The sequence below is a fragment of the Telmatherina bonti genome (genome assembly GCF_933228915.1).
Source record: "Telmatherina bonti genome assembly, chromosome: 13".
In the NCBI taxonomy this organism is placed as follows: domain Eukaryota; kingdom Metazoa; phylum Chordata; class Actinopteri; order Atheriniformes; family Telmatherinidae; genus Telmatherina; species Telmatherina bonti.
Genome location: NC_136611.1, coordinates 21,829,150 through 21,849,149, shown reverse-complemented (window position 1 = coordinate 21,849,149; position 20,000 = coordinate 21,829,150). Strand labels below are relative to the sequence as shown.

General features: G+C 37.4%; 2 protein-coding genes across 3 annotated transcripts in view; one reads left to right on the top strand and one right to left on the bottom strand.

Annotated features, from left to right (window-relative positions):
- Positions 1 to 2,468, top strand: part of ccnh (cyclin H) — a 4,436-nt gene extending 1,968 nt beyond the window's left edge. For both annotated transcript variants that reach the window (XM_079250690.1, XM_079250689.1), the window contains exons 8-10: positions 1 to 101; positions 2,106 to 2,169; positions 2,277 to 2,468. The exon at positions 1 to 101 is cut by the window's left edge and continues 5 nt beyond it. In XM_079250690.1, the coding sequence (XP_079106816.1) occupies positions 1 to 101; positions 2,106 to 2,169; positions 2,277 to 2,303 (192 nt within the window). In that variant the 3' untranslated portion in view covers positions 2,304 to 2,468. The remainder of the gene's footprint in view (positions 102 to 2,105; positions 2,170 to 2,276) is intronic.
- A 120-nt stretch (positions 2,469 to 2,588) lies between these two features.
- Positions 2,589 to 20,000, bottom strand: part of LOC306763782 (ras GTPase-activating protein 1-like) — a 36,680-nt gene continuing 19,268 nt past the window's right edge. Inside the window, exons 2-25 of the mRNA XM_079250688.1 lie at positions 13,141 to 13,293; positions 11,930 to 12,065; positions 10,894 to 10,964; positions 10,190 to 10,307; positions 9,906 to 9,937; positions 9,635 to 9,687; positions 9,311 to 9,461; positions 9,119 to 9,197; positions 8,574 to 8,697; positions 8,284 to 8,440; positions 8,054 to 8,141; positions 7,093 to 7,173; positions 6,275 to 6,432; positions 6,076 to 6,152; positions 5,802 to 5,974; positions 5,545 to 5,704; positions 5,139 to 5,281; positions 4,763 to 4,878; positions 4,575 to 4,661; positions 4,361 to 4,428; positions 4,190 to 4,278; positions 4,018 to 4,095; positions 3,680 to 3,814; positions 2,589 to 3,586 (exon numbers count right to left, since the gene is read on the bottom strand). Of these exons, the coding sequence (XP_079106814.1) occupies positions 3,503 to 3,586; positions 3,680 to 3,814; positions 4,018 to 4,095; positions 4,190 to 4,278; positions 4,361 to 4,428; positions 4,575 to 4,661; positions 4,763 to 4,878; positions 5,139 to 5,281; positions 5,545 to 5,704; positions 5,802 to 5,974; positions 6,076 to 6,152; positions 6,275 to 6,432; positions 7,093 to 7,173; positions 8,054 to 8,141; positions 8,284 to 8,440; positions 8,574 to 8,697; positions 9,119 to 9,197; positions 9,311 to 9,461; positions 9,635 to 9,687; positions 9,906 to 9,937; positions 10,190 to 10,307; positions 10,894 to 10,964; positions 11,930 to 12,065; positions 13,141 to 13,293 (2,611 nt within the window). The 3' untranslated portion in view covers positions 2,589 to 3,502. The remainder of the gene's footprint in view (positions 3,587 to 3,679; positions 3,815 to 4,017; positions 4,096 to 4,189; positions 4,279 to 4,360; positions 4,429 to 4,574; positions 4,662 to 4,762; positions 4,879 to 5,138; positions 5,282 to 5,544; positions 5,705 to 5,801; positions 5,975 to 6,075; positions 6,153 to 6,274; positions 6,433 to 7,092; positions 7,174 to 8,053; positions 8,142 to 8,283; positions 8,441 to 8,573; positions 8,698 to 9,118; positions 9,198 to 9,310; positions 9,462 to 9,634; positions 9,688 to 9,905; positions 9,938 to 10,189; positions 10,308 to 10,893; positions 10,965 to 11,929; positions 12,066 to 13,140; positions 13,294 to 20,000) is intronic.

Below are 20,000 nucleotides of genomic sequence, written 5' to 3'. Positions count from 1 at the left end.
AAGATGCTCCTGAAGAAATATGAACTTCCCAAACCTGAAGAGGTGAACGTTTACAAGCAGAAATTGGAGAGGATTCATGCTGAATTTACCAGTGGAAGCACGTAAGGAGATGAAGATGCCTGCTGATGTTTTTTTTTTTTTTTCTTTTTTAATTTGCTGTAAAGTGCATAATATGTAAAGTCACAACACTTTATCAAAAAGAGTGACTGAGAATATCAGAACATATTCAAACCACTATCTCATTAAGATGTAGAAGAATGAGGCATTTTACTATAATACTAATTTTACTGTCTAACCTGCCGATTTGCACACAGGATCCAATATAAAATCACACCCTTCCACTATAACCAAATGATCAACCAAAGGTATCCAGTCATACATAGTAACAGCTTTATTTCAGCCAGGTTGTATCTAAGATGCAAAAGGTTCAAGGTTCAGAATCAGGTAGAAAAATAAAAAGGAACACATCATCAGCTGTATGAAATACAGAAAGGAAGTACAACTGCATGCCACATTGCTACTTTTGTCATCCATACCGCGTAACATCTCCGATACAGGTATAGTTGATGACTTCTAGGCTCAAAAGTTGTGGCTCATCTGTCACCAGTTGTATGTCAACACTTGGTGAGGTCCGTGGTATTTTAAGTGCAACTACAGTAAAAAGTTTGGTAAATGTCTGAGCTATGACAGGCACAGATTCAGGGCTCTGCAGCTGTTTGAATCTTTAGGAGGCACACAAGGCCAACCCTTATGTCTTTGAAGTTGATAAATCTGTGCATGACATGACTTCTCAGAGTGGAAAACAGTCTGTGCTGAGGTGTACTGAAGAAACACCACCTGTGATGGTGGGAGAGCGAGAGAGACTGCAATGCAAAGCTTTCATTAACGTCAAAAGGCATAGAAAGGAGTTCAGGTGACGGTTGTTAGAGCAGCATATACTGTATGTAGGCCCACACACAATAGCAGGATCCATTCAGGGTTAACACATGCACAAGACGAGTTACGTGTTTATCCTACAAACTTGGACTATCTCTCAATTTTGTTCAGCTACACAAACACAGTATCTCTATACAAGCCTAAGGATATAATGACAAAAACTGCAGCATATTAAAAACAAAATGTAAGTGGTTTTGACGTTGCAGGGAGGTTTATACACAAAGACAGTGATAGTCATCAATGGTTTGAAGGAAAAGCTTCGAGTGAAAGGATGGTGAGTAAAAAGAGAGTTAAGGCTTGTGTTGTCTTGGAAAGAGGTGCTATGTTTATATTCCCTGATGACAGCAGAAAATGCTACCTCAGTGCTTTGGATTGCCTCCCCTCTAAGGTCATGTTACCCCGAGTTGAGTTATCCAATGAAAAGAATGACTCAACAGGAAGTCTCCTCTTGTCTGGCTCCACGTTAACCATCAAACATAGGCACTGGGACTTTGGAGTGCCAGAATTACCAGGATAGAAGTTCAGATATCTCTGCAGTACAGTTTTTCATGGTCTTCATGTCAGAGTTCGGCACACTGTGGGTGTATGAAGGATTTTGGAAAGGGCTTTGGAAGGACGGTATTCATTTATGCAGCAAGAGGTTTCCTGTGAATGATGGTCGTATTGCATTCGTGCCACCGGAAATCTCAGCCTCGTGCTCAGATTATAGCTAGAAACTCACTTTAGTCTTCGGTAATGCACCAGATGGAACAAGGTCTCAGTCTGGCCGCCTGCGGAGTCTGACTACCACACCCTCAGGTGGATATCTGACAAATTCACATTACCTGGATGGCAGCAGCCAGTGACATGATGGTGCACTCTGTCCTGTAAGATAAAGTGGACATGTTTGTGAAAGACACATGCTGACACATCATTCATTTTGGTTTGTATGCTGGTGAAAGCAGGGCCATCTGGATGTGGCTAATCTATGTGATTCATGAAGAGAGGGGAAACTACCACTTATAAATGCAATCATGGAAGTGCAGTGGACACTACATGTATCTACAGGAGTGTTGACAATGGGTTGTTGGATAAACAATGAAGACACAGAACAGACTTCATCAGCAGATACAGCTTACAAATCTGATCTAAATCCTCATTTGCTCATATTAAAATTCTCTGTTTTGCAGCAAACGTAAGAGAGGATATGAAGACGACGGCCATGTAGCTAAAGCATCCCGTTTGGTGGAAGAGGTGACACGACTTTGTTTTACCTGCTTAAGGCCAGCATCCAGGCAAACTTTGTTCCAAGTGTAATAATCATTTTCTTTTTGTAAAACATAACTTTTGTTCTATTTCAGGAATGGAGTGATGAAGACCTCATATGAGCCTAATATGGTTGATGTGTTAAAATGTCAATTCTTTTACTACTTAGATCCAATATTTTCCATTAACAGTATGGCAAATATTCAAGAACTTACAGAAAACAAAATGCATATGTTTGGTTTGCTTTTTTTGTGCAGACAGAATAAAAATTATTTTTCTAAACATTTCTAATGAAGATGTTCCTTGAAATCAGCATGATGCAGTGAGCATCCATTTCTCCACCTTTGTTAAGAGACAATAAACAAGTCCATAATCTACTTTACAAAAACAGTTTAATAAGTGCATGCATGTCTGATACAGTCTGTACTATTCCAAAAATTACTGCTGTAAACACTTGTTTTACTGATTATGTGTCCTGCCTGCCACGGGGAAGTTTAAAAAAACAAAGCCTTAACCAAATAATCAAAAACTTGCAGATACAATTATGGGAAGAAAAACAAGTTCACCTCATCTCACTTATATACTCATGATTCCAGCAAGAGAATTTATTCATATAAAATAACCATATTTTTCTGAAAGACTTTTTCCAATCTAGAAAACAAAAAGAAAAAAAAAAGAACACAGAAATGCTTCTTTCGACATTTTGCAGATATTGCCACAACTTAAAATTAATTAGTCACTAATTACAGTATAAAAAGCATTTTCACTCAGTTCAGTTACCATCAAAGGGGGCTGAGAGAAATAGCTTCTTCATGTCAGTTTCCCCATTATGCGGGGGGGGGGGGGGGGGGGGGGACTTTGGCAAACTGTGCTATGAAAAAACACAGTGGGTACAAAGAAACATCTTTCAAAGCTTACATGACATTTGGCCCTCATGATGAAGGTAAGGAAAGGTACCCAAGTCAGAGTTACAGTGTCCAAGTAGGGAAAAAAAATTGCTTGCGCCTACAGCTGTCAGTTTTTTTTGTTTGTTTTGTTTTTTCTCTTTCTTTTTTTTTTTTGTTTTTTTGTTTGTAAGTACGGCATGTTGTATTCAGCGGCTGTTGCTGCATAGTTGCATAGCTTTCTTGTGGTAAACAAAACAAGATGATTGGTAGGGATGGGCGGAACTACCAGAGAAGACATGATGGAGAATGATGGATGGGTTGCCATGGTGATGAGGGTAGCACATGCTAGATCTCCTCTGGGATGCACTCCGGGGCGGGGAAAGGGGGAGGTGACGGCACGAGGATGGGGACATGGTAGGAGAGGGAGTGCAGTACTACCTGTTGCTGTTGGACATGGCATACTGAGTCTGCTTCTGCTGGAGGAGCTCTGTGATGGCCAGCAGCTTTTTCAACACATGCTGCAAACAAAGAAGTTGGGAGGTAATTGACACTCCTAGAACAAGACACAAACTCCTGCCAGGAGATTTCCATTATGATTATCGGCCTCTGACCTGCTGTGCGCCCCTCTCATTGCTCAGGGTGCGTAGCTCATCCGAGTGTGTTGCACAGACCTCGTGCAGTGCTGCCAGGTCCCGCGACAGATCTGTCCTAAAGTGCTCTGTGGTTTCAGGAAGCTCAGGGACATTCTGCAAATACAGTTGATGCTTGTGAAGCGCACTTCATAGTCTGTGTAACAAAGCATCATGACGTTTGATCATAACAGTAAAAGTTCAATTCTGAGAGTGTTTCATTCCTTTACTAATTAGAAAAGATATAATTTTTTCTATTAGTTCATTTGCCTCTGGTAATATATGAAAAACTTCAAGAAATAGCAAAAAATGTGACTCACTCCCAACTCATCCAGAAACATGATCATTCGATGTTTGTTGTTTTTGATGAAAGGGTTTACCCCCTCCATATATGGTTCCTTTTCAAAAGACAATCATTAGATACCAGTCCACACAGTACTGTACACAATCTAGAAGCTGACTACTACACTTTGAGGCTGAAGGAGTTCACACCTTAGCACCAAATTCAACCAGATTGGCCAGATTCTGGACAGACTTGGCCACCAATGTAAGGGTCCTGCCTGCTGTTGATGATGGAGGGTCTGCAAAGAAATCATTCCAAGACACACATTGTAAAATATTCTGTGACAAATATGGACATTTACTGTTTCAAAAGGGGCTCACCAGCAATGATGTTGAACATTCTGGGGTTGAGAATGGCTGGACAGATCAGTCTTAGAAAGACAAAGCCACTAGAAGAAAAAGAACATTAAGTTAGAGTTAAGTTGGACAACACAACACGAGACACACTGATAAAACAGTCAACATACACAAACATATTTCTATGGCTTGTAACTCTCAAAGTTGTTCCCTACATTCATCACAGGTATCTGTTTACCTTACAACTCTTGTCCGCATGGTGGTGTTGGTGGGCCACTTCCGCTGCACAGACTTCTGTAGGCAGCCGTAGATGAACCGTAACGTTCTATCAAAAAAAGACACTTCATGAGTTATTTGGGTCTCTTCAAGTTTGAAGTACTGGCACATGGAATGAGCAAGCAAACTCAAATCTGTGTCAATGCTTACGGCGGCAGGATCTCAGCAGCCATGAAGATCTTCTCTACCAGCTCAGACAACAAGTTGAGAAGATGAGCCAGATTCAGGTTCACATCCTCATTCTTTTCTAGTTTTGAAGGGTTCAGCTGATAACAGCAAGACAATGAAGGGACAGAAAGACAAGCACATAAAGATGAGCATATTTTAATGATATGTATGTAACAATAGATAAAGTATTGCAGTTGCAGCTGAGCTGCTACTGATACATTTGTGTTATTTGTTACCTGCATGCTAACTTCTACAGTAAATAATTTGTCTTAGTGGGGTAGGAGCAGGAAGTTCGTAATAGCTGTGTGTTTACAAACAACAGCTACAGAAACAGATATTTAGTTTGGTTTATTTTTACCTCACAAGACTGTTTGCTCTCCATGATCTTAAGGATGGTGTCTTTGAGCGCATGGTGGACAAAAGGTGTTGCTGTTGCCTTCATGTACTGCTCCATCAGAGTGCTGGCCAATGTGGTCGCTCTGAACAATGTGGTGGCCTCATCTGGTAATGGTGCAAAAACACAAGATCACCAACATACATGAGTAACATTACTGCAAATATTTCTTAGCTAAACTCATTAAAAAAATAGCTACAACCTGCGAAGCAATGCAGAATGTGGCGTTGCTAAGCAATAAGACGGTCAGCTCCAGCATGCTCTAACTTTACTAAATCTGATCCCATTCACCAAATTACTGAGGTCTAGGGTATGCCAGTTCATTAGGTTTGTTATTTTCTGCTTATTTCATTGTGTCTCTGCTCCTTACCCTCCATTGAAATCTCTCTATCATTGAGTGTCCGAAGAAGGGGGGCTTCGGCCTTCTCATGTCTGAAGATCCGCAGTAGGAGGCTGGCCAGTAAGGTGCGGTCCTGGCCACACACGTGGGCCAAAGCATAGATGACATGAAAATCTTTTTGCAAGATCATCTGCAACAAAAATAAAACAGTGATATATTTTGAAGTCAAGATGGGGAGTTGAAAGACATTTAGGTAAAAACAAAAAACCCTATCCAGTGGCTCAGACCTCTTTGAATTCATTGTACTCTTCCTCAGGCATGATCTTCTCCATGGAGTAGCGAGCACGTACACGCAAGGAACCCGGCTCGATGCCTTTTAGAGGAACATGGGAGCTGAGAGGGAACCATTCATCAATCATCTGGCCCTTCTGTAGACGATTCAGCTGGCACCGCATAAACACTGAGAGGAGAAGGAAATGACATGTTGAAGCAAAGAAAAGCTGAGATGTTATGGGGAAAAGTATAGAAGTGAGACTTTTCACAACGCACTGGCGTACTTACAGATGTCACTTTCTTTGCTCTTTTTTGTTTTGTTGCTCAGGCTGATTTCAAATCTGTTAATTTCACTGGACAAGTCACTAAAAGAACAGAGAAAAGTATTTTATAGTTTGGCAAAAACTAGCAGAAACTACAAATTACAAGCAAGATATGCAGCTAAAAAAGGAAAAATAAAAGTTTGATGTAAGCACAACCGACTTACTCAAAGATGAACTCTTCGGTGAAGACGGGATTCTGACCCTCTCTTGGGTGTGTCTTTGCAATCTGAACGCTGTTCAGGTAGATGTTACAGTAGGGGTTGGTGAAATACTTCACTGGCAGCTTGTGAGCCTCTTCCACATACAGAACCAGGCTGCTCACCTGCAGAACATTTAGTGTAAAATAGAAGAAAAAAATGACCGGATGCTGGTAAGTTAGGTAGCTCAAAATTTCATTGTGGGATTCCACTTCATTGGAGAATCTGCATATACTATTCTTGAAATAGGAGTAACAACTCTTCATACACTGACAATGAGGCACATAAGGTGGTAAAAACTTCTAATCAACCTAAGCAGAAAAACTTAAAAAAAAAAAAAAAAAAAAAAAAAAAAACTTTAAATGCTTATAAATAATTTCAAATAGAAAACTAAGAGACTTAATATCTGTTTATCAATCTATAGATTATGCTCAACTCATCCCAAAAAATTCTGTTCTACTCTTCCCAAATAAAGTCTACGGGACAAAAACATTATTAGCTCGGCACTAAATGTTGTTTATACAACTTAAAGTGCAAACAACTATTAATTGGCAGATGCTGTTTTTTGTTGTATCCAAAAGTGTATGAAAAGCATTGCTGGTTGGGTGAATATTAGGTGTGAACAAAAATCAAGATCAGAAAGTCAAGGTCTGAACTGAACTGTGGATTTAAAAGATCTTGGTACCCAAAGGCTGAATATGCTGAATACACCTTAAATTCTAACTTAGGAATTGACCTGCTCTTCTGTATTTACATAGATCCACACTGGCTGATGGCAGACATACCTGTCTAAGTCTCTTGTTGGAGGTGGGTGCAGTGGTTTTTCTTAAGTTACTACAAAAGTTTTGAAGGCATTTCATCCAATCCTGCAGAAACAGAACATGGTCACAAGATCTGACAGAAATTGCACTATGTACTTCAAACATGGAAAGGATTAACAACTAGTTTGATCACAGAAATACTGATGACTGATCTGTACTTCATGGCCCTCAAAATCACAAAGTTGTAAACATGTTAGTCACTTAGCATTTACGAGGGAAACTAAACCATATATTAAATTTGACTTCCATTGCAACATTCTTAGTCTTAACCATGCAAAAAAAAAATAATTCTGAACACTCAAAGCTTCATGAAAATTGACACCATTTATACAAGTACAACAAATTAACATAAATCTGAAAGCACAGGAATCACTATTCGCTGCATAATGCTGTTTATGAGACTGAACATGAAAACAATTCAAATTAAGCAGTAGTTTTTTTTCAGCTGCAGTGAAACAGAGAATCCACCAAGAAAATTACAATTAACCTATTTTTAACTATTGCAATAGTGAAACAACACTGTCCCCAAGTGGTTAAACTAGAAATGACAACATTTGCCTGCATTTTGAACCAGTGTTTTCAGGATTAAATGTGACTGCATTTGCCAGGTAAGTTGCAAAACTATTTAGTACTATTTTCATATGTCCCATATTACATCCCAGTTGTGGATGCAAAGTATTTCAACCCCTGAACAAAAGAGTGAGAACAGAAAAGAGCTGAACTCTTGGGAAATTAATATTTTGTAAAGGGGTTTTATAGTCCCTAATAATCCTTTAAGTATGCATTTGAACGTTCTCACGAATAGTATTGCAAGCCTTTTGGTAAGACAAAACAAGCATCTGCACAAACAGATATGCATGTTTGTTTTTTTTACCTCATTTAATGAATGGTTTCAGTGAGAGTAAAAAGTCAACCCTCCACTTACCTGTGCCTGTTCTGGAGCCTCTCCTGCAAAGTAGAATATATACTGTTCCTCGCTGAAGTGCTGCACAACAATCTGGAAACAGTTTGACCTAAAGAAATTAAATAAAAGTCAAATGAAGTGCATCATTTTAAATCCCGTTTAGTATTTGCTAAAACACTGTAGTGTCCAGGATCCTGCAGTCACTCAAAATTCAGAGCCAAGTGTCCTTTTTGCAGTTTTTGAAGACCCACCTGCCAAACAGACTGTAGTGCACACCATACACGGAGCACACACTTAGGTCGATCAGCCCTTTGGGTTTTGTAGCTCTCTTCTCACTTTCAAAATAGATGAGCTGTGCATCGTTACCCTCCAGAATGAAGTAAAGAGTCTTCCATCTTTTGCCTTTGCCTAAAAGGTCAGAAGGAAAGTCACGATTCTGACTTACCCAGCACAAAATAAGGCTACAGATTTAGATTTAATGTGCAAGAAGCTGTTGAAAATCTGTATTAAATGAGTAAAGCAATACCGCTGGCATGGATACCTTTGCTGAACAGGAGGTAGCCTTTCTTGACAATGTTTTTGTAAAAAGCATCTTTTGTTTTCCGTCTTATAGTGTTATAAATCTCCCTCCCATCCACGGTGTCAGTAAGAACTTGCTCCTGGTGCTGTAGTGAATAAAAAGAAGTCATTACAGTTTACTGCAGTGAATCTTCTGGGGTCTAGATCTTCAGTAAGATGAAATGTCTGATCTTAATTTACATGGTTTGAACATGATGAACTTTTCTGTTAAAATAATGATTATTTTTCTGTTATAACTAAAACATTTTTCTGATGGCTTGTATGGATATGTTTAAAATAAACCATTGATTCAGCCATTTATTCTTAAGACTTTTCTTCAAAATATATATATTTAGTGGTCAGTTTTTTTTTCCCGAACAGGAAAATTCAAAACCAGACATTTTACAACCTGCAAATAGAGATGTTTGCAATTCAGTGTTAACAGACTGTTTTTATTGTCGAATGTCATCCTTCAAGTCGAACATTTTATTTTCACATAGAAAATCACTTTTATACAACAGCACATACCTGCACTGAAACAGGTTCTTTCAGGTTGTAACCCTCGACGATCTGTTCTCTCTTGTAATGGTCGATGATTTCATCAACACTAACAGAGTTAAAGGGGATGACAAAATGCAGCATATAAATAACTGATGCTCAAAATGCTACGAGTAGCATAAGGTATTGGCATGTTTTATTTTTTTTTAAATGTCACTATACCTGTTGTAATACCTCCCCCCCATCATGTACTGATTGTTAGGTGTGGGGGAGATCTTAAACCTTTGGATGTTTTCATTGGTACGGAAAAAAAGGGAGTAGTCCCCAGGGGTATTGTCTGACGGCCGTACTAGGAAACTGCACACCTGCCCAACTGTGAAGTTCAGGAGTGAGCGGGAGAGAGAGAAAAAGAGAAAAAAAGAGAGAAATAAAAAAATAAAAAAAACAAGCAAACTTATCAAGTTTCATAATGACAAATTTCTGATAAAGAAATGATGACTGTGTTTCTGATGATTTAACAATTTTGGCAAAGAGAAAAAACAATACCCGTCATCAGAAGGCTGTACGCCTCTTGCTTCGTGATCTTTCCATGATACCAGCTGAAGGAGGCCGGCAAATACAACAAAAGGTGACAGAAAACTGATTTAGACATAATTAATTGTATACACATATTTACAGAAGTCATTAGAACATAAAAAGTTTCTAGTTTGTGAATTACTCATTTACAAATACTCAAAGATGGCTTTCATATATTGCTTTGAATTTTTTCAGCTGGTCACATTACAAAGAAACATTAGTTCAAACTTGTGCATCTTACACTTTTCCCTCATGTGGATCCTCCTCCCGGCCCTGCAAAATACCACAAACAGAGAATCCATGAAGAAAACAAAAGAGTCCTTTCAACACTTTATTCATACATTAAATCACAAACTGTGGCTGCTATGTGTTCTTATTTTGGTAAAAATTGGTTTATTTTGACCCTTACTACATAAAGTTTATCTTTTCTGGTGGAAACTATTTTCTTCTTAACTTTGTTCAACATCTGCAACATGATTTGACATGTTTCCCAAGTTTTTTTTTTTCTTTCTATTTTTTACTTACCACCTCCTCCACCAGATCCTCCACAATAAGCCCTTGCTCCTCTGTGCGAACGTTTGTAACCCACATCCAACCATCTTCTAGTTCATTGTGAACTATAAACATGTCTCCTTTCAGAAAGCTGGAAACGAAGTACAAATGTATCACAAGACAAATAAATCGAATGCAACTTTATGAAAAGCAAATGCAAACACACTGTGGCTCTGTGAAAACATTAATGTTGACCAAATATATTTTACAAAATCTTGGTTTAAGCAAAGTGAAGGGACTGTAATGTAATATTTATTTATTGTAAATTATAATGTCACAATGTTGCCAGCAGGTGTCTCCTGACTAATAACAACTGAGGTGATGTTGAATGCCTTGTAAAGGGCTGCTCGCTGAAACAATGTTGAGTTTCGACAAATGTTTATCAGATTAAGGAAATAAGAGGGAGCCGGGCTCATTGGATGTTAAGTCAACTACAGCTCCATGGCAGAAACAAGACTTCAGTAACAAATCAGATGATGTGCATTCCAAGCTGCTGTGACAATCAAAGTGATTTTAGTGAATGAACTCCTCTCTGTGAGCAATTTAGGCCTAAGACTGGGATATATTAAATCAGAACTGTGACAGTGCTTTGAAGAAAGCTGTGATTTGATGTGCAATGTTGTTCTCAGCCGGCAATAAAGAAAAAAGGGGCTTTACACTCTAAAAATGATCCTTACCTGATCTCATCAGTATCTGGCACTTTGGTGTAAGGAAGTATGGCCCTGACTCTCCTCCTGTCCTCTACAGGCTGTGGAAACATGAAAACACATCATGAATTAGAAATAAATTAAAATAATAACAATAATAGTAATAATAATAGTAGTAATAATAACAACAACAATAATAACAATAGTACTAGTAAAATCTTTACACTGGCTTCCAGTCAATCACAGGATAGATTTCAAAACCCTGCTGATTGTTTACAAATCCCAGAATGGTTTAGAACCAGAATACATCTGTGATATGTTCAGAGAATATAAACCAAGTAGAGCTCTTCGATCCAAAGACTCTGATCAAATAGTCCAGACCAGAGTCCAGACTAAACATGGTGAAGCGGCATTTAGTTGTTACGCTGCAAACAAGTGGAATAATCAGCCAGTGGAGATTAAACGTTCACCAAATGCAGAAACTTTTAAATCCAGGTTAAAAACATTTCTTTTCTCATGCGCCTATGCATGACACCTGCACAGTAACTTTTACTTAATTCTGCTTTTAATTATTTTAATATAATTTATGATTTTATTATGATTTTGGTATTTGTATTTTCTTTTATGCTTTTTCTTCTGTAATGCTTTTAATGTTTCATGTAAAGCACTTTGAATTGTCTTGTACATGAAAGGTGCCATACAAATAAACTCGCCTTGCCTAGTGATAATAATAGTAGTAGTAGTAGTAGTAGTAGTAATAATAATAATAATAATAATTATTATTATTATTATTATTATTATTAAAAATCACATACTGGACAAAGATAAATGTTCTACTACAACTCGGACTGGCAGTCATCACAGCAAGACAAAAATATAATTGGTATTAAAATACTTTGACTTAAATTGATCTCAAAAGTGGCAGCAGGAATAAAACAAAATTAAATTAAAATTAAATTAAATTACAAAAAGTAGATACCCTGACAGTAAGTTTTGAGGAAAACTTCGTCATACTAGTAAAAAAAAAAAAGTATTAATAAATAAAAACTTCTCTTGACAATCTTACCTCTGGAGGTGCCACTGGTGATAACAGTTTTTCTCCTTTTAGTAGACAAGACACATAGCTGTAATAACCAATCAGGTCTGACAAAGAAGAGAACCGCCGACCACCAATGTAATAGTCACCACACATGGCAATTATCCTGTTGGGGGAAAAAAACAAAAAAACAAAACAGTGGGATGCAACAATAAAATTGATTAAAACAAAAGCTTCAGCTTTGCAAAAATGACTAATGTTGCAATGTTTTTTAGTTATATAATGGTAACAGCAACCCCTGCCCTTTCAAGAAGGTCAAATCTTTTTATTTTATTTTATCGTCTCTATGTCCCACCCTCAGACAGCAGCCAACATTTATCGGCCAAAATGTAAGGTACAGTGATATGTTTACAGTAGATCTGAGGTTAATATATTTTGAACCACCCAAGAAAAATAATTAACAGTGAGCAGTGCACTGTAATGAACAACTTTCACTGATGCCAATAAACAATGTACTTTTAAATGGATGAATAAAGTCACTGAATCTGCTGAATGTGCTGCATTCACAACTGTGCATCAATCAGGAGTTAATTGCTGGTATCCGATTTTTCTTTGTGGCATAAATGATTAATAACAATAAAATCTGATTAATCTGACAGAACCAGACAGCTTTGACCCAACGCCTGCTCCCACCGGCAAATGTTTCGTCTTCCATTAAAGAGATTTACTCTTCCCTTGCTGATAATAGTCACTTTTAGCCAGCTTACACACAGGTGAAAGGAAAGTAAGTGGATTGTGTCAGAAGTTATGCACTTAAGTGTATGGACAGTATGGTGTGCATTAACAGTACTCCTCACAATGTTACTTTTTTCATCTAAAATAAAAACAAATACACATGAAAACAAATTATAGAAATTGGTTTGAATATTTTTGAGTTGCCAACCCAGCAAATCCGATAAACAGCTAATAACATGTCAACAATGTATCAGAAGACATTTGAGGAAGGCTGCAGATGACAGTCGCAACATATCAAGGTATGTTACATCATCTTTATACATTGTCTGAAAATAAGAAAAAAAAATGTCCTTGAGCTGAAATTATTATCTATTACTAGCTTCTTAAAATATACTCATTTATATTGCAAGAGTTTTAAGGGCGCATTTCAACTGATTCTTGCTGCAGATGCAGACTGGTTTTAAGAATTAAGATAATGCCTCCTTGCTCCATGTATAGTGTCATACCTGAAATGGTTGACCACGTTGGTCATACTGAGGAAAGACAGGACAAAGGAACCGGGCCGGCGGTCACTCTCCCTGATGAGGTAGCTGCCAGGGGTCCGGGCCTGGCGCAGACGCTCCTCTGCAATGGTTCGGTCTAGTTTTCCATGGTACCACCTGAGAAAAGACAATGGGGGGAATCACAAGGCTGACAGTTGTGGGTTTCTGCCTATATAAACAAAAAGCATCAACATTAAATAACTGAACTAAAGAACTGATAGACTAGTGACTTATAAAAGCAATTATACCACAATTATAGTCTAACAGGCATCCAGAGTAACTTCGACCGCTTGAAGTTGCTCCAAAGGTCAATAAGGTCAAATAAACTGAGCCAAAATAAATTCTCCATTCTTTAAAATCAAACAAGTATTTTGCAGTTTTTTTTTAAAAACATTTGTTAAAATGATAGTGAGTGAAGCTGTACTTGACAGGGCCTTGATGGTTGGAAAAAACTTAACATGGCTTTCCATATTTTGGCCGCTCATGCTTCTAAAATAGAGGCCAGCAACTGAAAAAACCTCCAGTGGTTTGTGTATGAATGAGGCACAGCAGTAGCTTTTTACACAGGAGACCTAAAAAGGCTTCCATCTGGTTTAGGGTAGTACAGGTCCGTGCTTGTAAAGAAAAGTGATGAAATCTGCTGTCGTGTAGTAAGCAAGCCGAGGAAAGCTCACTTTGGATGAGGCAGAAGCGTGTCAATTGAGGGGACCTTGGAGGTATTTTTACAAAAAAAAAATGAACAAGCAAGCAGCACAGAGGCAGTCTCATCTACAGAGGGTACAACTCATCAGTGCAGCTGATCCAGGTTTGAATCCCAGTTTGATGTCCTTTGCTGCAAGTAATTCCATGCTCACCCTGACCCCCTTTTCTTTCCAGCCATTGTTAAATAAAGAGCACTGCAGCTTAATACAGGACAATACAGTATGGTACAATTGTATTAATACTTAATGCAATACTTAAACATCTGGGATGGCTGAATGGGAACTGAACATGAATAAGGGAATTTTTTTTAATGCCAGAGAGCAGAACTGTAAACACCAGCTTAAACTGGCTGTATTCCAATCTCTCTCTCTCTCTCTCTCACTCACACTCACACACACACACACACACACACACACACACACACACACCTACCTTCAACATATACATCACCATAAAAGAAAGTCAAATATGTCTCTCAATACAAAATTCAAAACAACATGGAAAAAATAATCAAAAGGGTAAGTTAAGGTTGCAACTGCTTTGGGCTATTTTTAGCAGGCAATATCAGTAAAACTGCAGGCACCAAATTAATAAAATGAAAAACACTATTTAATCTGTTTAGGGATAAGATAAAGTAATTGTAAATGCACAACACTACACTGTATAGGTTAAAATTGAAAAAGAAGCTACTTGATTTTAACAAAGAGGTTTTGACCGCATCCTGCTCTATTAAAAAAAATCCAAAGCGCAGTTATGATGGCACATAACCAGTTCAAAGAATTAATGGCGAATTCAATAACAACAAATACAAAAGCATCAACACATACAATTCAACTTTGTCAATATGATATAGGCAGCTCAACAATGGCAGATTGTCTAAAGAAAAGTATTTTTTCTTTAAAGAAAAAAAAATGAATACAATATGAAATGATCTTATCATAAACTGATATGAAAGTTCTATCAACTGATTAAACCATCACACCAATTTGTGTGTTATTGTCATATAAAATAACTAAGAATGTTCAATTAAAACTTACACAGTAAAGCTGCTCTGACATGAAGACAGATCTAAGGACATGGCGCCCAACTAAAAAGCATATCAATTTATATTAACCTGCTGATGTGAAATATTACCTTATATATTCTTAGGTTTCTTCCACCACGCCGATAAGTTAAATTACATGATACATCATTTATGGAATTGCATGTTCAATGTGACAGCAATTGTCACTTTAAAACACAGTGACAAAAAAATACATTATCTGTGTAGGTTAAGCAAAGTATTGAGGCAGTCTATACCTAGTTTATGCTGAATAACTCTGCTTACATTGATTTTTTCCAATTTCTTTAACAATGTTTATTTCCCCATTATCTTGATATGGGACCATTTTGCTTTAACTAGCACCTCATAGTAATATACATTATTACTACCACATCAAGACAGCAGTAATGTATAAAGCCATTAACCAAATAGCAATAAAACAATAAAACTAAAAAATCTTTACTGTGACCAAGTTTGTAAAACACATCGGAAAACTCACAATTTGATATGTTTTGCTTAAAATTTAGCATTGCAACAATGGTTTAGCTTTTATCATAAACTTCTGATTTATAAGTCTGTAATTATGACTGTTTACGCATTGTGTGTATACTAATGAAACAAAATGCGGATTAACTGTGATCAACAACCTAAGGGCATACTGCATGCTGGAAGACAGATTACCACTAATACACATGTAAGCTTGGCTTTCTAATGTCTGACTATATTATACAGCTTCAAGGACTTCGTCTGCTAGCTTTATCTCGACTTAATGGTTTCCATATAGGTGTTAGTTTATGTAAAAATGCTTTCGCCAGCAAATACAGAACCTATGGAGGCCTACGCTCTTCAAAGTCTTGTTCTTTATCAGTTCTAACCACCATACCTGATCAGCCTTATATGATGAGTTTATATTTAAACTTCCGGAATGAATGCTGTGGGTGTTTGTGTACCAACATGCAACCCCAATGCAAAACTAGTACAAACCTTAGGTACAAGAGTCATTTGTTAAATTTAAAAAAAAAAAAAAAAAAAAATTTTTTTTTTTTTTTTTTTTTTTTTTTTAAAATTTGGTTTTTAATAATATACCCTAAATTAATTTTGTCACAGTGGCAAGCATTACTAAAGCAAGTAAGAAATTATGGATCCACAGAACACAACAACTAGTGTGCATTCACATCAGGATAGTCCGCCAGACTCGGCCCGAATGGGGCCTCGGTGGGGGGGGGTTTCCCATTCAGACTGAGATTGCATTCATGCTGCATTTTGGTCAAATGTGCCAAACCTTGACAATAATATATTCCTATTCCCACCAAAGGTGGTACTGCACAAGTATTTAGCAAAGAGAGGACAAGACCTGTGTAAAGAAGAAAATTCTGTTGCAAGTTAATCATCGAGCACGAAACTATTGCTGTTTTGGTTTTTTTTATTTAGTCTTATGTAAGTATAATGCAGAATACACTGCAACAATGACCGCGTAATGGACAACAGACATGGCAAAGGACTCATAACGCCAACACCAAGTATTTGCTCACAATGCAATGTTACAACAAATGCAGGAAGTGAATTTTTTTGTAGTCCGCTTCCAGTATTTGGTCCGCTTGAAACAGGCCAAGACTTGCGTTTGTAGGCGGACCGAGTCCGCTTCTTTGATTCGAATCAGAATTTTTTTTGGCGCATTCACAGCTCCCCAAACAAAACAGACTTTCCGAGCAAACGGACAAGGATTCGAATAAAAAAAAGTTAATGCAAATGTGCCCTAAGAAACAGGAGCAAAAAGGAAAAGGTTTATAGGTGATCTTGACACTACCGTATCTAAAATTGCAATAATTTGGGATTCACCAATCCACTTTTATCACTTCCAACACTAATACATGAAGTTTGACATCGGCCAGCACTGATCCAGATGTGAAAAGGGTCTTCCTGCAACCATCCTTTAAATGTAAGGCTGGAAAACTGTTCAAGTCTTCATAAATAAGGATAGTCATTTTTGGTGGATTCAGCTCAGCAGTGTGACAAAGCACCTACATGCCACAATTAATTTTATCTCGACAGAAAATGCCTAATTTGTATCATACGGCAGGAGTATAACTTTGTTAAAAATAAATAAATGTTAGAGATGAAAATTTTAATTTCAAAAGTCAAATTAAAAAAGGAAAATACTAATGATTGTGATTACCAACTCAATTTAAGGGAGCTATAACTGTGCTAAGCACACACTGATCTTAAAATCTAATTATACTTTAAACCCCAGAACTAACCAAGTAAACAGTCATAGGGTTTCACCAAATCTTTAGATGACCTGTTCTGCCTTAGTCTCTGACTAGCCATATACAGGCACCATCCTACTGGGTGATGCGCCCTCTGGTCCCTCCCCAAACGAGTACATCCAGGAGCTGCTTTTATTGTCTGGGCTCTGAATGAATGACCCCGCTAAAGCATTTCTCTCCTCCCAACCTCCTGGACCAGGTCGCTGGTTAGTTAACAGGTTGCAGTTATTTCCCTGGCTTTGGATTGAGGATCATGCTGCAGTAAGACCAGCCCAGTTTGGTGGCAGGAGAGAAAAAATTCTCACTCACAGTTTCTTGCAATAGTTAAAGACCTGTGTGGGTTGTGGATGTTCAATTCCCTTGGTGAGACCAATCAGCCAAAGGTTGTAACCTATGCTCCTCCTATCCAGGTCACTTAACAAAAAGCTAAAGGCTAAGCTATCACTTTGAAGTTTTTTTCATAGTGTGTTGTAGCTCTTCCAGCTGCTGGTAAACAGTTTTAACATGTTAGTGGCTAGCGACAGTAGTTTGGACTGTCCAAAAGCTATAATGTCAAGTTAATTAACAGGGGTGTCAGTGTCACACTTTTCACGTGGTTTAGTGGTTTCAGAGGTATTGTGAGCATTTAAACCAACTTTTAATGCCTTAAATGTTTATGCTAAAAAGAAAAAAAGATTAATTCTGTTGAGAATAAAAACACAGGTTAAGTACATTGGAAAGGTAGTTGTAAAGGGAGCTAGCGTATGGTGCGTCTCTCCCCAATGAGTGAGGCAGAAGTCAATATAACTTTGTTGTTCATGTGTTAATGCGTTAAGAAAAGAAATATGTTAATTCCACAGATCAATTTCATTATATCAAGATTGACACCCTAGTTTTTTTCACATTGGTTTCGCTTCTGTAATATCACAACAATTTTGTGTTTTATGAACCAATACTGGTATCAATGTATCTCTAGTAGAAATATTCTGATTTTAATGGGTTTTTTTTTTTATATTTACTTAAACATGAAATGCTCTGCCAGCATATCACACCATACATTTTGCATCAATGATGTAATGCTATATCAAAAAGTAAACTAAACAAGGAAGGTGGTAAGACAAACAGGCTGGAAAGTTTGGCCATTATACTGAAAGATTCAAGTATCAACTTCAAGAATGCCCCGTCATGTCAGCACATGTACAGCATGAACAACAGTGAGGTCTTAGTTCAGTTCATCCAAGAATGAGGGAGTAAATGTTTTCTTTGAATCCATTTCCGCAAAGGCCAACAAAGAGGCATTTAATACAAACAGATATATATATAAAAAAGAAAAAAGTATATTTATTCATTGTGCAGACAGGAAATTGCTTTTATTGTCACAACCACACCTTAAAGTGGAACTATTATGTGCATATAGGCTAATTTATTTTATTTTTGAGACCAGAAGGGCTGGGATTGATCGAGTTATTGTCACAAATCGCTTTACTGACTTGAGACCAACCCTCTCTGTAGGCTGTCAGATCAGCCTGTGGGCAAAACGAGTGGATTGAGGCTCTTCTGCATTAAGCCCCACCTCCCGCCACCGCGCTATATCGGGAGCGGCCACTGCAACTGCTTTCACTGTCATTGTAACATCTCATAAACAAAAGGATTAGGCTAATATGAACTCAATAAAAAGAAACAAAATACAATTTCAACACATAGAATACAGCCCTACATGTTGTAACCTGAATCAGACCCTGAAAACGAAGTGGAAAACAGCAACCCACAGCAACAAATGCAGCAGGATGTTTTTCTTTGGTAAACTCACCAGCCATCGTTCGAAATAACTTTATCCAACGTTTTCCACCCGCCTGATGTATTTGTACATGCCGTTGTTAACCAGTAGAAGGTAACCAATCACTGAACCTTATCCCCCGGGACGTCACAAGAATTTCCAAGTAGAAAAAACTCTCTATAACGACGCGTTTTTCGTCGCCATGGAAACCGAACGGAGAGCGTGCTGGAACTCAAACTCAAACATGCGTTTAGGTGATAAAAAAAAAAAAAAGGTGCCGTTCACATGTCTGATGAGGATTCAACACTAACACTGTAGAAAGCACAGAAATCACAAAATACCATAATAGCACCCATTTAAAAATGATACAGGTGATACCTTGATGCCAAGATAAATTCATCACATTTTCATACAAGCAAAGCAAGCAATATATAGACTACTTTTTGTCACAAAGTTGTAAAAAAATAACACTACTCACAAAATGTTAGGGATATGCAAAATTTGGGTAAAATGTAAAGTTTTTTGTATACTAATGTTTCATGAATTTACTAGATTTAAATAGAATAAAGCGATGTTTTTGCCACTTAAGAAAAATATTTACTTAAACTGTTCAAACTAAAAGAGACCTTCGCTAATACATGACAATTTAGTTGAAAACAACCATTGTTTTAACCATTATTAACCACAATGTATACAAACATGCCAATTTCTTGTAAGTGATGTCCAATGTGACAAGAACACACAGTCCAAATACAGTGCATATGAATAAAATTCAGAGATGCACATAAAAAATATTTCTGTCCCAAATTTTTATATCTGTTGAGAAAAAAATGGGGGGGAAAAAGCCAGTTTTATTTATTTATTTTTTTTTAATTAATTTTTTTTTTTAAACAAAAATGCACCTAACCATTAGCGCAAAATTTCCCCAACAGGGCATAAGGGTAAAAGTTGTGTTTTGTGAGTAGCGTAATTTCACACAATTTACTCATAAAAATGCTCAAAAAGGAATTATGTAGGACTAAATATTTGAACTGAAAACAAACAAAAAAAAAGGAAA